This window comes from Rhinopithecus bieti, unplaced genomic scaffold, assembly GCF_001698545.2.
Source record: "Rhinopithecus bieti isolate Rb0 unplaced genomic scaffold, ASM169854v2 scaffold_12686, whole genome shotgun sequence".
Lineage (NCBI taxonomy): Eukaryota > Metazoa > Chordata > Mammalia > Primates > Cercopithecidae > Rhinopithecus > Rhinopithecus bieti.
In genome coordinates, this window is record NW_016807231.1 from 10,751 (window position 1) to 27,651 (window position 16,901).

The 16,901-nt window shown below is 42.2% G+C and overlaps 1 protein-coding gene across 1 annotated transcript in view; it reads right to left on the reverse strand.

Annotated features, from left to right (window-relative positions):
* The window catches only part of LOC108534998 (cullin-4B), a 29,713-nt gene that overhangs the window by 10,202 nt on the left and 2,610 nt on the right, over nucleotides 1-16,901 (reverse strand). Inside the window, 5 exon segments of the mRNA XM_017880666.1 lie at nucleotides 3,271-3,344; nucleotides 3,347-3,385; nucleotides 5,425-5,967; nucleotides 6,721-6,846; nucleotides 6,849-6,989. Of these exon segments, the coding sequence (XP_017736155.1) occupies nucleotides 3,271-3,344; nucleotides 3,347-3,385; nucleotides 5,425-5,967; nucleotides 6,721-6,846; nucleotides 6,849-6,989 (923 nt within the window).

A 16,901-nucleotide genomic window follows, 5' to 3' on the forward strand; every position in this document is an offset into this window, starting at 1 on the left:
TAAGTAGATATATGCCAGTAAGTGTTTACTTCAGAGAAAGAGAGTAGGACAGGGGTTTGGAGAACTTTTGTATAACTACATATTTCCACATTATTTCGATTTTAGAAGAGAAGAGTACTTTTTCTTATTTTTTTCTTTCCCACTCAGGTAGACTGACAGAGTACGTCTAATTACGTTTCAATGAGTCAAAATCAAACAAGCACCTGAAGTCCGGATTATATGAAATAGCTTTACCTCCTTTATCCTCCTTTTTGGACTTGAACATCTCAAAATAATCTTTCTGAGAACAATCCAAAGGAACATTTATAAAATTAAGGTCAAAACAGTAAGAGCTAAAACCAATGCTTTTGAATTCATTATAGCAAAAGCAGTAAGGTATTATGAAAATGCAAACAGTGAAGTTATAAGACTTGTGACTAGGCTAAAAGAAATGCAACCGAACAACAGCAGGTAAAACAAAGTACAAGAAAACAAAAGATGCAAGCTCTATGCTCTTGAAACAAAAAGATTTAACAGAATCAATATATCAGGAAAATATTTTCAAAGCAAAAGCTCTGGAAAATATTCAAGGTAAAGTAAATAGGGTTCATTAACAACTACAATAAACATTTGTTATAAATATGGAATATATAAAATAACACATTATTGAAATTAAATATGCTGTATACCAGCATATCCAAATAAACACCATATACTATCCAAATAAACACCACTTATGCATGCACAGATAAAAATACCACTTCAATGATAAAGAGTTTTTCCCTAAAGTAAAACAATTTAATTGCTTCAAACACTGCACTACAGTGGTATTCAAAGTACCAGGGTATATTAGTGAGGTGGTACAGGAGTAAAAGTGCAACGAACTAGAAATCCAGCATCTCAGTTTGAGTTGCCCCTGCTCTGCCAATATGTGACTGCCAATATGTGACTCTGGGCAGGTTATTCAACTTCTCTGAGACTCAGTCTCTTCATCAATAAACTGGGGATAGGCCAGTTGCGGTGGCTCACACCTGTAATCCCGGCACCTTGGGAGGTGGAGGCGGGTGGATCACTTGAGGTCAGGAGTTCGAGATCAGCCTGGCCAACATGGTGAAATCCTATCTCTACTAAAAATATAAAAATTAGCAGGCCGTGGTGGCAGGTGCCTGTAATTCCAGCTACTTGGGAAGCTGAGGCAAGAGGATCACTTGAGCCCAGGAGGTAGAGGTTGCAGTGAGCCGAGATCATGCCACTGCACTCCAGCCTGAGTGACATAGCAAGACTCCATCTCAAAAATAAATAAATAAATAAATAAATAAATAAATAAATAAATAAAATAAAAGTGGAGATAGTAACTACTACCCTACGTACTCCAGAAAGGGTTTCCGTAATGCTTATATGAGATAATACAAGATGAATCCCCTTTGCAGGCTGTCACAGACACCACAAAGAAAAATATTGGACCACATGCTCTCTTAAGGCCTTTCCAAGTCAGTTTCATATTTTGACTTTTATTGTTGTACATTTTAGGAGACACACATATAATATGCCAAAAGAGCCATATGAAATGGGCTTATTCTTAAGTAATAGCTTAGTACTACAACTACTAGTTGACATTTACATAGCATTACAATGTTTATAATGTTACACGGGATTATTACTATGTGTTGTGCACTGATCTGAGTATTTTGCGTGTACTAATTTTCACAGCAACAGAAACCGGTGATCTCAATTGACATATTACAAGTGAAGAAGCTATACTGTGGCTTGTAAAAAAGTATGACTCGTGATATCATCATATTTGTAAGATTACAGTGCCTGGAGGTTTTTTCCACAAATATCTTATTTGATTCTTATAAGCAACCTTGTGAGATAGGTAGGGCAAATTATTATTTCCTCTACTTTAGAGAGGAGGAAATTTAAATTGAGAGGGACGGCTGGGTTTGGTGGCTCATGCCTGTAATCTCAGCACCTCGGAAGGTTGAGGTGAGAAGACTGCTGTAGCCCTGGGGTTCAAGACCAGCCTGGGCAACATAGCAAGACCCCTATCTCTTAAAAAAACAGGAAAAAAACTGAGATGGCTTTAGTACCTGGCCCAATATTACAAGGGTCACAGCAGTCAAAACTAGACCCCAAACCCATCTTCTGACTCCTAATCCAGGATTTGCCCACCACCATACTAGCTCTGCAACTAAAATATACAAATACTGATAAATCGAACCAACATAATTTCTTACAAGGTATTCATCAATACAAAAATTCAAGCTATTGTACTCTGAAGTACTCTGAAGTATCTTTCTTGAGATGGAGTTTTGCTCTGGCTGCCCAGTCTGGAGTGCAATGGTGCAATCTCGGCTCACTGCAACCTTTACCTCCTGGGTTCAAGCAATTCTCCTGCCTCAGCCTCCTGGGTAGCTGGGATTACAGGCATGCACCACCACGCCTGGCTAATTTTGTATTTTAGTAGAGACGGGGTTTCTCCATGTTGGTCGGCTGGTCTCGAACTCCTGACCTCAGGTGATCCACCAGCCTTGATCTCCCAAAGTGCTGGGATTACAGGTGTGAGCCACCGTGCCCGGCCTGAAGTATCTTTTAACACCAAATCCCTGACACTCTAATGAAAGTAACTTCTTGAACTGGTTGTGTGTCAAATACACAGTAGGGAAAATTTCTCGGTAGCAAGAGATTGCCATTAGTAACTGCCCTTAACATTATATTTAAGTGTAAGGACCCATTTGCTAAGTAAAGAATCTGAACCTCAGACTAAGCTGCTGGACTACAAACTGCTGCTCATTTCTGGGCTAAGGTGCGTCTTATAGCCCAGGTATTAGAAAATGTAAAGAGCAAGAAAAGGAATAGCAAAGTCTACTATTAAGAAGGAGGTAAAATAAAGGATATGAATAATATCTGCATGTCTTGAGGCCTTTCCTATGGGTAGGTAACACAACTAAGAAACAATTATCACAATAGAATGACATGTCACCAGAAATCATCTTTGGGATTCATGCTATAGGATTTCATTATAGGTAGAACTTCTATTACACCAAAGTACACCTAACTGTAATTCCTCATCAGAAGGGTCAAAGATAAGCACAATTTATACCGGTATGACTGTACCCATAGTTTATGTGAGAATACATGATCTAATTATAGAGTTCATCAATTAATTGAGAAACTAAAATTAGAAGGGAACCAAAAGTCTACTTAAGAACCTATTTCAGAAAGCAAAATCAATATACATCCCACCTTGATTTATGTTAATCAAATCTGGTTATGCATATTAATACATACCTGGTACAGTTCTTCTAAATTGTACTTAATTGAAGTACTATTCTGAATAGCTTCCACTGCTTCTTTCAGTTTTGCCAGGTTTCATCTGTGTAGTTTTCTGGTAATTTAGGCTTATCTAGATGATATGTAGAAGGTTGGTATCAGAATACCATGTCAGATACAGTAACCAAAGATCAATAAAATACAACAGCATTACTCTATTTTAGGGTAAATTGTGATCTTTATAACTATTACACCTAATCATTAAAGTAACCACTGTATTTAAGCTTAATATAAAGAATAAAATTTGAAATGTCAGAATACTATTTAAGTCATTTTGACTCACCTATTAAAACTGAAGGTGAGGTTTTCTCCTATTGATTGTATTGCTTCAAAAAAATAAAATTCAAGAATGACCATAAAAAAACAATCCTGATCTTATTTCATCATGTGTAAAACCTAAGTCGACATGAATTTTTAACCTGAGATTTAAAATACTGCCTATGTGCAAGGTACTTTATAAACCTCTTAATCTTCCCAACAATACCCTGAGGAATCTATTTTACAACTGAGGAAACTGAGGCTGGAACTCATTTAGTAAGCTTGCCCAAGGTCATCATAGCTAGTCAATGGCAAAGCTGGGATTCTAATCCAGGTCTGTTTGACCCCAAATTTATGCACCATCTATAGAAATGGAAACATCTTAACTCCATGTAGTTTTAAACTACATTTATGAGCAGAGTGAAATTTTAAAGATTGAAACATCCAAATGACTCCAGAAATCACGTTGCATTTTCAGAATAGAAAGAAACACCTTACTCTAGGCTTTAAACTTCACTGACTAGCAATGAATGTGGGGAAAAAAGTTTTAATTAGAACATCCAAATGCCTTAATATGCTTTTATCTTAGGAGGGAGAGAAAAAAATCTCTGAAACCAATTTGAAAATGCAACCAGGATCATAACTCATTTAAAAATCTTTGGCTATAAAAATCCATATATTTTTAAGTGAAATAATGAACACATTAGTCAATTACAATTCATATTGACTTCAGAAAGCTCTACTATTAAATCAGAAACTGAGAACCTGGGTATGGGAAGGTAGTGATATAAAAAAGAAAGGGTTAAAAATAGACAACACCATAGCCCTCTGCTTGAGACAAAATAGAGCACATTCCTGATTTCCACTCAGTGTTAAAAACACAAGCATAGAGAACCTAATCTTCTCAATACTAATATTCAGCCACAAAGCACTTATCTCATAAATATTACTTAAGTTCATTCATTTACTTCTCTATTTAATAAACACTGTAGCACTGATTATCTGGCAGTTAAGGGTGTTGAAAAGTCAGTCAGAAAAACAGAAACACATTCAACAGATAAAAATTCAGCTCAAATACAGTTTTAAAAATTGCTGATTTTATATTTGCATCAATGCATTCATAATACTCTCCTCACATATCTCAAACACGGTCTGAACAAATTTTCCTAAAAGCTGCAGGTCGATACTTTAAAATCCATTTTAGTGATGGAAAAAATAGATGTAGTAATTGTTCCTATCTTTAGACTAGTGGTACACAGACTTACTACTTCTGTGTATATACAATGTTTTTCACTTTCAAACCCTACCTTTGGAAAGAAATGCAGAGAACATAAATTTTTCTTCAAATATTGCTTCCAAATGAGTTTCATGAATACAGTGTAAATCTAATTATAAATATTATTTGAGCACAAAAAGATCACTATTGCTACCTGCATTTCTAGGCATTGGATAATGTGGCCTACTGAAGCATAAAAATAAAAATCCCAGCAGTGCCAAGGCTCGCTATGCACCTGAAATAAATAAACCTCTTTAGAATACAAATTTCTCACCTGTAAAATCCGGATCAATCATATCGATTGTCAGTGTTATAAGGAATAACAGATTAAATACAATAGGTTGAAAAAGACCTCAAAATACTGCACAGAAACACCCGGTGTATGCTTCAGCACAAGGATCCTAACCACCCCCGGAAAATGAACCCTCCACCAAAAAAGGACCTCCCCTCCACCTCATTGATTATGCATAAAACATTAGGCCACCTCCAAACTGTTTAATATATTAACATAAATAGAGCACGTGACCCCTCGAGTGTCAAATCCTTATTAGGTGATTATGGATTTTGGCCTTGGTTACCTTTAAAGTTCTTGATCACTAACTTCTTAGCAGAGCCAGGCTTGCTGTTAGCAAAGCTAGAGACGGTGGTAGAAGATTTGGCTAGGCCGTTTGCATGATGCACCGAAGCCACAGAAGAGATTAATATACTCTTATTTTTAAGTTGCTGCTGCTGAGATGTTGCAGCAGTTGGTGAAGATGAGGAGGAGGAGGAGGAGGATTCCTCAGCCATCTTCGCATCAAACCCTACAAACTCCAGGGTGTCTTCAAAACGCAGCTTCTTCTGTATCGGTACGTGGCTGGAAGCAGCCACTGAAACCCCCAGGCAGAAGGACGAGGTTGAAGGGGATGCCGAATCCCTGGGTTGTAAAGGAGGAGTGGAAGAGGAGGAAGAGGTGGAATCAAAGTCTTCTCTCTCGTTACTACTGTTACTGCTGCTACTGCTGCTGCTGTTTAACTTTCTCTTCTTGGCAGAGGTGGGCGGAGTGGTGCTGGTATTACCATCAGTGGCAGATCTGACCTCCTGAGCAGCAGCAGCAGCTGAGGGACTGGGGGAAGAAAAACCTGTTGGAAACATGAAAATAGCGGGGTCAACAGGCAGAGGAGCATCAAAAACCTACGTTTATATGCCTGCGTGCGTGTAGGAGAGAAGGTGGCAATGCTAGAGGGGGAAGGGAAGAAAGAAGAGAGGAGAAACACAGAGGACGAGAAGGAAAGTGAAGGCGGGGGGGGGGCTACACCGGGGGAATGGGAGGGTTTGGGAAGGCGGATAGGCTGACACCAGGAGTGAGCAGAACGAGGGGGGAGAGCGAATGAGGAGGCAGACAGGTAAACGGCCGTGCCGTCCCCCTCCCCTGCTTTTCGATCTCTCTCCCCCCCTTTCTGCAGGAGCGACTCAGCGAGTCTGTGAGGCTGCAGCTCCTCCTCCTTTTCTCCCTCTCCCTGGGAGGGGAGAGGCTGTGGTTGGGGGAAAGGGGGAGGGGGAAAAAAACCAGGGCTTGTTATTGTCAATAGCAGAGGAGGCTAAAGATGGCGCCATTTCCGGTCACGCGGTACCGAGGGAGGGGCGGTGTCAACCTCAGGGATTGGGGGTGAGGGAAGCGCTGCAGCCGCCCGGGGGGGCGGGGGAGCTCGCGCGTGAGGGGGCGGCTGGGAAGGGACGACTAAAGTGCCCCAGACGCGCGCGCTAGTTCGCTCCTGCTGCCGCTCTCCTTCGCGCTCCCCCTTCCTGGCAGCGCCTTCCTTCCCTGGCCCACCGGGAACTCCCACTCTCTCCTTAACGGTCCCGCGGGAAGCTCCGCGCCGCAGCGCCCTTACCGGAAGTGACCGGGCAGACACTTTTCATAGCGCCCAGATCCCGAAGCCCCCAGGCCCGCAGGACTTCAGTTGGGGGGGGAAGGGGGGAGGGAGAAATTAGGGGGAAGAAAAGTGGATAGGAGGGGGCGGGCCTTCGAGACACCTTCGGAGCTCCTGATTGGAGCTTTCTGAAGGCGAGGGGGTGGGGGGATGGCGGGAGGAACGGGGAGGAGCGGGAAGGAGCCTCAGGGGGAGGGAAGGTAGTGACGGCGAGGGGCGGAGTGAGCTAGCTGGGAAAACGGAGGAGGAGGAAGAGGAGGAGAGAGGGAGGGACGGAATAAAACGTAAAGGTCCGGGAGAATGGAAACTTTGAAAGAGATAAAGGAATAAGGAGTGGTTGCAAGGCTAGGGGAGTAACCCTAAATAGAGGAAAACATAATCATGCCATTATGCCCGTTACTGGAGAGGAATGTCCCGATGTTAAGATAGGAAAGGAGAAGAAAACGAGCCAAGATAGAAAGAAAAGGACTTTTTGATTCGGTGCCGCTATAAATTGTTTCTCTTTTATCTCAAGGCACCACAGACCCAAGGCTGAATAAGGCCTGAGTTTTGATGCCGTTCTCTTTCATGTAGCTGTAAATCCTTTTATCTTCCTACCAGGAGCATTTTCTAAGCTGGCTGGCCAAATTAAGGGTGTATTCTAAGGCGAAGAAGTAGAAAGGTAACTAACCCCTCACCCACCGAGCACTATTCCCAGGACCGTCTTAACCCCCACTCTATCAGTCCTTAACTCAGTAATTTATAGACCAAAGCTAAGACCCACTTCCTTCTTTTGCCAAATCTCAGCTTACAAGCTGTCCCAAAGGAGACATTTTAGAACAATATCGGCAAAAGTCAATGTTTTCTACCAATGTGTTTCATGAGCCCACGCTTTACATTTGATGACTGATTTTAAAAATCTTTAAATTTAGTTAAATTAGCAACAATCAACCTTGTAAATTCCCTGTTGGGAGTTTTTACTTAACCTTGGGGCATTCTCAGAGGGAGGTAATGCAATGTCAAATAGAACTAAGTTTGCCAACCTGTTGATCATTGTAACTGCAAAAGCATTCAGTGAGCATGTATGGTAAGACACTATGCAAGGTCTCTGCCCTTGAGAAGCCAGTAGGGGAAGATAGTTTCAAAACTAATTTCCATAACAATACTATGACAGATATACAAAGTGCTGTCAGAAGAGGCAAAACAAGAAATTTGGGGGAAATCTGGAATAGGAAGAGTTTTACAGAGATTGTGTTTATGCTGTGCCTCAAAGTGGGAGTTGCCAAAAAGACAAGAGGGAACAGGATGAAAGGCATTTTGGGGAATGGAAACAAGGGCAAAGCAAGGAGTGAAAGGGCCTGACCTGTTTATGGAAACATGGAAAGTGCAGTGAGGCTGGGAAGTAGGATGTCTAGCTGGGAGTAAGGAAGATGAGGCTCAAAAGTGCCTGGCACACCAAGCCAAGAATTTGGAGTCTACTCTGTAGGCGATCATAGATAGCAGGGAGACAATCCAGCAAGCAGAGCTTTTACAAACCAGGAGTGTCAGGATTGTGAGTGGAGTAAAAGCAGCTTGTATGGTATGGCTTGTGATAGGTGAATCAGAACCCTGCAAATAAATAACTTTCTAACTTTGTTTAAACAGGCCCACTTGTTTTTGTGTCTTGAAAAGTCCCTGATTAAAAGCAAATCAACCTTTGGCATTATTAGACGATATCATTGCTATTTGATGACAGCCTGCTGAAAGCAAGGCTCTAATGAAACTTAGAACCCAAGGCCCCTGAGAAGGGAGACAGGGGCCTGAAAGGGGACAGATGGAAGCACTCCTATTTGTTTTGAATATACCACATAGGTTTTTAGGTTTTGTTTTGGAGACAGAATCTTGCTGTGTCACCCAGGCTGGAGTACAGTGGTGTAATTTTGGCTCACTGCAACCTCTGCCTCCCGGGTTCAAGCGATTCTTGTGCGTCAGCCCCCTTGAGTACCTGGGACTACAGGCGCATGTCAGTATGCCTGCTAATTGTTTTGTATTTTTAGTAGAGTCAGGGTTTTGCCATGTTGGCCAGGCTGGTCTAGAACTCCTGGCCTCAAGTGATCTGCTGCCTCAGACTCCCAAAGTGGTGGGCCTACCATATAGTTCTTGCTGCCCAAATAGAAACAGTAAACTCTTAAGGCCAGGAAAGATGCCTTAAAACATTGAGTTTTCCTTTATCGTGTCTCACATTTCACAAAACTCTGAACCACTGTAAACGCAGGGTAAATGCTTATTGAATTGAGTATTTCATTGCACGTGAATAAAATAATGCTGTGTCTTCATAAGGGAGGATTAACTGGCTCATTTTCAGGATTTAATGAACACGGTTGTTCTAATTCATGTAGTTAAATTCTTTAGGAGGGTATATGAAGTACTAGCCATTTAAAAAATTACAGGCCGGGCGCGGTGGCTCAAGCCTGTAATCCCAGCACTTTGGGAGGCCGAGATGGGCGGATCATGAGGTCAGGAGATGGAGACCATCCTGGCTAATACGGTGAAACCCCGTCTCTACTAAAAAATACAAAAAACTAGCCGGGCGACGAGGCGGGCGCCTGTAGTCCCAGCTACTCGGGAGGCTGAGAGGAGAATGGTGTGAACCCAGGAGGCGGAGCTTGCAGTGAGCTGAGAGCCGGCCACTGCACTCCAGCCTGGGCGGCAGAGCAAGACTCCGTCTCAAAAAAAATAAAAATAAAAAAATAAAAAATTACAAATATTAGTGCAACTGAAAGGGAATGGACATAAAGATAAGAGAAAGCTGCTTTTGCCATACAAAGATAAACTTTTCTACTAACCTAAATGATAGCTGAGTCCTGTTAATATATAACTACATTCTAGTAATAATAGTTCCCTATCTCACATGGTTATCTAAGCCCTTCAGTCTTCTATCTTGGTTTTAAAAAGCACAGATCCGGCCACACGTGGTGGCTTGTGCCTGTAATCCCAGCACTTTGGGAAGCCAACGTGGGTGGATTACATGAGACCAGGAGTTCCAGACCAGCCTGGCCAATATAGTGAAATCCCGTTTCCACTAAAAATACAAAAATGAGCGGGGCACGGTGGTGTTCGCCTGTAATCCCCGCTACTCAAATGGCTGAGGCAAAAGAATCCCTTGAACCTGAGGCAGAGGTTGCAAAGAGCCAAGATCACACCACTGCACTCCAGCCTGGGCGACAGAATGAGACCTTATTACAAAACAAACAAACAAAACAAGGCTAGATGGCTCAGGCTTGTAATCCCAAAACTTTGGGAGGCTGAGGTGGGTGGATCACCTGAGGTCAGAGGTTCAAGACCAGCCTGGTCAACATGGCGAAGCCCCATCTCTACTAAAAACACAAAAATTATCCGGGCACGTTGGAGGGTGCCTATAATCCCAGCTACTCAAGAAGGTAAGGCAGGAGAATCACTTGAACTCAAGAGGTAGAGGTTGCAGTTAGCCGAGATTGTGCCACTGCACTCCTGCCTCGGCAACAGAGCAAGACTCTGTCTCAAAAAAAAACAAAAACCTCCCAAGTTGGTTTGTAAAATATCTTTTACATCAAGAACCAACTAACTGAGGCTAGCTGAAGAACAGAAGCATATATTCTATACACCCGAATGTTTGCCAACCAACGTTAAACACATTCTCAACATTAAAATACATTTTCAAGGTTAAACTCATGGGAGCCACACTAATCAAGATGTGTAATGTGGGACACCATACAATTATAGCCATTATCAGACTAAACCAGACTGGGCACTTAACACATATTCCATATTTAGGATCTTTCATCTTGTGAGTTCAACTCATACCTTAGAAACATTAATTAAACTTTACAATGCTGCCACATGAGGTGTAGTTATTATTGGCCGCCTTTTAACCAAGCTGTTTATGAAGGTAAGTATATGCGTAAAGGAAGAAATACAAAGACAGGGGACTTGCTTTTATAATGTCAATTCCTTTATTTCTGTGGACATCTCCCTAAAAAGGCAGAGTGTAACCCATTTCCCCTTTTTGATCACAGGGATTCCCCAGTGTGCTTGGGGAATCAAGATGTGTAATGTAAAATGCCATACAGTTATAGCCATCTGAGGTGCTTTAGGTCCTCTCCAGATATCTCATACCAGTGGCTTGCCACTAGACAGACCCTCCTGGAAGCCTTCTTATCCAATGGGTGGGATTCTCCTTAGGAATGGGAGAGACTGCTTGCCCAGGAGAATCTGAAGATCTTTCTGAGAATGCATAAAACAAAAACAAAAGAAAACAGAAAAAACAGCTGGGCACAGTGGCTCACGCCTGTAATCCCAGCACTTTGGGAGGCCAGGGTGGGTGGATCACTTGAGGCCAGGAGTTTGAGACCAGCCCAGCCAACATGGCGAAACCCCGTCTCTACTAAAAATACAAAAATTAGCCAGGCGTGGTGGTACACACCTGTGGTCCTAGCTACTTGGGAGGCTGAAGCAGGAGAATCGTTTGAACACAGGAGGCAAAGGTTGCAGTGAGCCAAGATTGCACCACTGCACTCCAGCCTGGGTGACAGAGTAAGAGTAAACCTTGTTACCAATAAAAAAAAAAAAAAAAAAGTGTAAAAAAAAATACTGCTAGGTAAAAGGCGAGTCCATTTTCTTCAATCTACTTTCTGAAGGACGCATCTTTGAAGCAGCGAAAATACAGAGAAGGCAAACTAAAGCAATGCTGAGATGGTAAAGATTGTATCATAATAAGGGCTTTGTTACTGCCGTCAACACCAATTGGGCTGCTGAGGCAGTGTCGCCAAAGCGGGCGGCAAAAATAATCCAACTACACAATGTGAATTCATCCATTTCCCATCGGGATTGCTATTAGAAAGCAAAGGAAAGTAATTAACATGTTGCTGAAGCCCTATGTGCTGAAATACAAATGTAAACCTAAGAAACACAGATTCTCGTCGTGTGTGTGTGTGTGTGTGTGTGTGTGTGTGTAATATCATACTACTAAGTACGCCGACCGCGCGCCGGCGGTAATATTTTTTTTTTTTTTTTTTTTTTTTTTTTGAGACGGAGTTTCGCTCTTGTTGCCCAGGCTAGAGTGCAATGGTGCTATGTCGGCTCACTGCAACCTCCGCCTCCTGGGTTCAAGCAATTCTCCTGCCTCAGCCTCCCAAGTAGCTGGGATTGCAGGCATGCAGCACCATGGCCAGCTAATTTTGTATTTTTAGTAGAGACGGGGTTTCTCCATGTTGGCCAGGCTGGTCTCGAACTCCCGACCTCAAGTGATCCGCCCACCTCAGCTTCCCAAAGTGCTGGGATTACAGGTGTGAGCTACCGCGCCCAGCCAGATTTCATATTTTTAACAAAATTGTTTATTTTACATCGCCTGAAGTTACTGACTTGGTACATCAACCATTCAAGCACTTCTTTCCTTAGCTCAGAGATTTTATCTGTCATACCTGTGAACCATCTGGAAAGCAGATTTAAGGACTAAAAGTTAGAGATAGGCTGTTTTCCCTGGGGGTCTGGGAGTGGGGAGCCAGACCAGCCACAGATGACTTCTTCCTTGGGTGCTGCCAAGCACTTGCTTATTATGGAGTTGCTGGGCCTATATATATATTTGGCAAGCTGATGTGCCATGGCATGGGCCTATTTTTAACATTCTGTTTACTTTGTCAATGTCTCTCAAAGTCCCTCCAACCCCACCCTGCTCAGTGTTTGATCTAATGTCATTCAGCTTTCCTTTTTCTCACAGACAAGGCCAGTTTAGTTTTTTTTTTTGGGGGGGGGGAGACAGAGTCTGGCTCTGTCACCCAGGCTGGAGTGCAGTGGCGCAATGTCGGCTCACTGCAATCTTCATTTCCCAGGTTCAAGTGATTCTCCTGCCTCAGCCTCCCAAGTAGCTGGGATTACAGGTGTGCGCCACCACGCCCAGCTAAATTTTTTGGTATTTTTAGTAGAAATGGGGTTTCGCCATGTTGGCCAGGCTGGTCTCGAACTCCTGACCTCAGGTGATCCACCCACCTCGGCCTCCCAAAGTGCTGGGATTACAGGCGTGAGCCACTGCACCCAGTGCCAATTTAGATTTAAATCTGGGGTTCCCAACTCACCGTACAATAGAATGACCTGGGAGTTGTTTTTTTTAATCTTTACCCAGGTCCAAACCTAGTCAGTCCAATTCAATCAGAATCTCTGCGAGGAGGACCTCAATTATCAGTATTTTTAAGAAGCTCTTGGCCAGATGCGGTGGCTCATGCCTGTGCCTGTAATCCCAGCACTTTGGGAGGCCGAGGCAGGAGGATTGCTTGAAGCCAGGAGTTCCAGACCAGCCTGGTCAACAAAACGAGACCCTGTCTCTATAAAAAAAAAAAAAAAAAAGAAAAAAAAAAATTAGCTGGCTGTGGTGGCACATGCCTGTAGTCCCAGCACTTTGGGATGCTTGCTTGGGAGGTGGGAGGATTGCTTGAGCCCAGGAGTTCCAGCTGCAGTGAGCTATGATGGTGCCAATGCACTCCAGCCTGGGTGACAAAGTAAGACTCTGAAGAAAAAAAAAAAAAAAAAAAAAAACAGCTCTCCAGGTAGTTCTACATACCTCCAAGGTTGAGAAACCGTAGTTGTAGGTGAAGTAAGTATGTCTTGTGATTTGAATGGGGCTGATAAGCCCTTATATTCCCTTTAATGCCTGAAATGTCATGATTATTTATTCACTCATTTGGATAACACATTGCCTCCTTCTCTAGGAATCTTTTAAAGTGCAAATTAGCCAAGGAGACTTAGTTCCTAACCCTTTAAGGTGAATGCCTCTTGGAGGAAAAAGGCTAATAGGAAAGTCCTAGGAGCCTGTAGGTAAACAGAACTAGGAGAAGCCACTGCAATAGGGAGTGGTGAGAGGTGAAGTTGCCAACCAGGAAGGAAAGATTTCTGAGAGTACATTTTGCTGACCTCACAGTATTGCCTAGGGCCAATCCTGCTTTTTGATGACTGCATATTTAAAACCTAATCAAGTTTGACAGCTTATCTAAGCTGCCAAAATCATACTAAAAGAAAATTTAAATATTTTTTATAAGCAAAGCAGAGAGCAGACATTGGGTATGTAGGTTTAGAACTATCCCTAAATGCCCAACTTTTAAATTATCACTCACCTTAGGGAAGTTTCTATTACCAAGTCATGTATTTTTCCTGCTTCTATTACTAAATGTCCTTTATTCCCACCAACAGCATTATTTCTGTCTCCAATTCCTTTGGTCATTCAACAAAAATGTATTGAGCAACTACTCTCGGCAAGGCATGGTGCCAGATGTCGTGAGAGAATACAGAATAACACAAAATTCAATTTGTAGTTGATTTCACAGTTTTCCAAAGCACTTTCACATATAATCTTATTTTATCCTCATAAACACACTATGAGATAGATCAAGTACCATCCCCACTGTACAGATAAGAAATAGGCTCAGCAAAGGAGGTTAAAATTACTTGCTAAAGTCACAAAGCACACAGGCCTAAGTTCAGTTCTTCACTGACTCCAAATACAGTACTTCCCAGAGTTTACAGTTTCGTAAGGAGACTCACCATAAAATAGTCTCAAGTAGTAGACAAGCTAGAAAAAGACGTTCAGAGCCCCACTCACCAAGAGAAAAAAAATGAAGAATAAGAAAATAACTCCTTTATTGAGATGAGCCAAATCAAAATGCCCAAAAGGAGACCAAGCTTGCATGCAGTTCAGGCCACCATCAAGCAGATAGGACAAAATAGCAGGCAATGCACATTTAAGGAGATGGTGGCAATTTTGTTCTTGAGAATCAGTCTATTCTCTGGCTGGACCCTCAGCCAGTGGCTGATCTTCACAAGAGGTAGAAACTGGCTGCTTCTCCTGGCCAAATTCAGGAAAACAGTGAAGGAACCCTGCCCGCAGACATATTACAATCTACTCCCTTAGTATACAAAGACAACCCTTGCCCTCCATTCTCAATTGGCAATGTAGATTTAGAGCTATCCCTAAATGCCCAACTTTTAAATTATCACTCACCTTAGGGAAATTTCTATTACCAAGTCACATATTTGGTGGGTAAGGCACACAATTACAAGACAGAGTGACAAAGACCGCTATGAGAACGCAGAGGCGGGACACCTGGCCCAGCCTAGGAGGGTGAGGTGGTGTGCAATGGAGGAAGGGAAGGGAGTTAAGAATAGCTTCCAGATAAAGAAATCCAATTTAAATCCCGGAGAGTGAGTGGGAATTAGCCAGACAAAGGGGGTGAAAGGGAGCAAGGGGCGTAAAGAAAGAAGATAGGAAGCACATTTAAATCCGAAAGGAAGCGAGAATAAGGCACATTCAGGACATTGCAAGGAGACTAGTTATTAGAGTGTAACTTCAGTCCTAACCAGAAACTCTGAAGAGCTAATGAAGGAAATGAAGGCAGCATCCCAATCTCAAGTCTGGTACAGCAATTTTAGGCCTCTTAGCACCAAATCTTACTCATATACCCTGCTTGCTGTTGGAGCTGTGGCTACAGATAACACTTCTTGCCTTGAACCACACTGGTTTAGGAACTGGATTTACAGGTCAGGCACACTCTTAGATATAGGAGGTGAGAATCACAAAGGGTGAGAATAGGGTTTGACACGTGCAAAATAAGACAAAGGCAGACTTGATAATAAGAACCACAATACTGGGCAACACTATAGAAATTCAGATGAACTACAGCAGAGTTTGGAAACTGCAGCCCATGAACCAAATCCTGTCCTTTACCTGTTTTTGTAAATAAAGTTTTATTGGAACATTGCAATATTTATTTGTCTATGTGTTTTCTGTGGCTGCTCTTATGGTAAAACAACAGAGTTTAGAGTTTTGAAACAGACCATATGGCCCACAGAGCCTAAAATATTTCCTACTAGTTCTTTAACAGAAAAAAAAAATTGCCAATCCTTGCATTTGAATATACTAATTGTTAAAAATAGAGACATGGCACAAAGGCGAAAGTGATTTAGAACATGCTAAGGATTTTCTATTCCTAGTCTGCATGCAGACTTCAAAGGATGGCAAGAGAATATTCTTTGATAAGAAAATGGCTAAATAAATTGTGATATAGTCACATAATGAAATACTATACAGCATTGGACAATGAATAAATTACAGCCATGTGCATAACTCTCAAACAATGTTATGTGAAAAACACAAATCACCAAAGAATACCTACAATTTGATAACTTTTAAATAAAGCTCAAAATAAGAAAACTTACAGATATATAATATGGTAAAGGTATTAAAGTATAGAAGGAAAATAGCTGGGTGATATGGCATGCACCTGTCGTCCCAGCTACTTGGGAGGCTGAGGCAGGAGGATCACTTGAGCCCAGAAGTTCGAGACTAGCCTGAGCAACACAGGGAGATAACAACAAAAAAGTGGGGGGAGTAATTAATATAAGATCCAGGATAGGAGATTGCTCTAGGAGAAGTGTGGGAGGAAAATTTAGGGAAGGGGAATTTAGGTAGATTCAAAAGCATCAGTAATGTTCTAGTTCTTATGCACAGATGATGGATTCCTGGATGTTTATTTAATAATTATGCTCCATAAATTACACATCATACATCTTTTGTATGTATTAAAATTACACAAGTGACCATAGTGTTTGCAGAAATTTTTTAAAATTAAAAAAATTAAATAAAAAGGTTTTTTTAAAAAAAGTTTCAAGACAGGAAGTGGTGACTTGTTGAAGGCAGACCATGGCAGTATGCAGAAAGAATAGCTGGTAGAGATAACAAATGACAACTAGGATTGATTTTTGTAACATTTAAGCATACCTTGTGGATTTTTGGAAATTACTCAAGGGCGGGGGATGCACCCTCCAACCTGGTGGAAGAATGGACTCTCTGTGGTCCACAATATGGGGGCTTAACGTTGTAATCTGTATATTAATCATACAAATCCAAACTTAAGGCCGGGCACAGTGACTCACGCCTGCAATCCCAGCACTTTGGGAGGCCGAGGCGGCAGATCACGAGGTCAGGAGATCAAGACCATCCTGGCTAACACCGTGAAACCCCGTCTCTACTAAAAATACAAAAAAAATTAGCTGGGTGTGGTGGCGGGCACCTGTAGTCCCAGCTACTTGGGAGGCTGAGGCAGGAGAATGGTGTGAACCCAGGAGGTGGAGCTTGCAGTGAGCCAAGATTGTGCCACTGC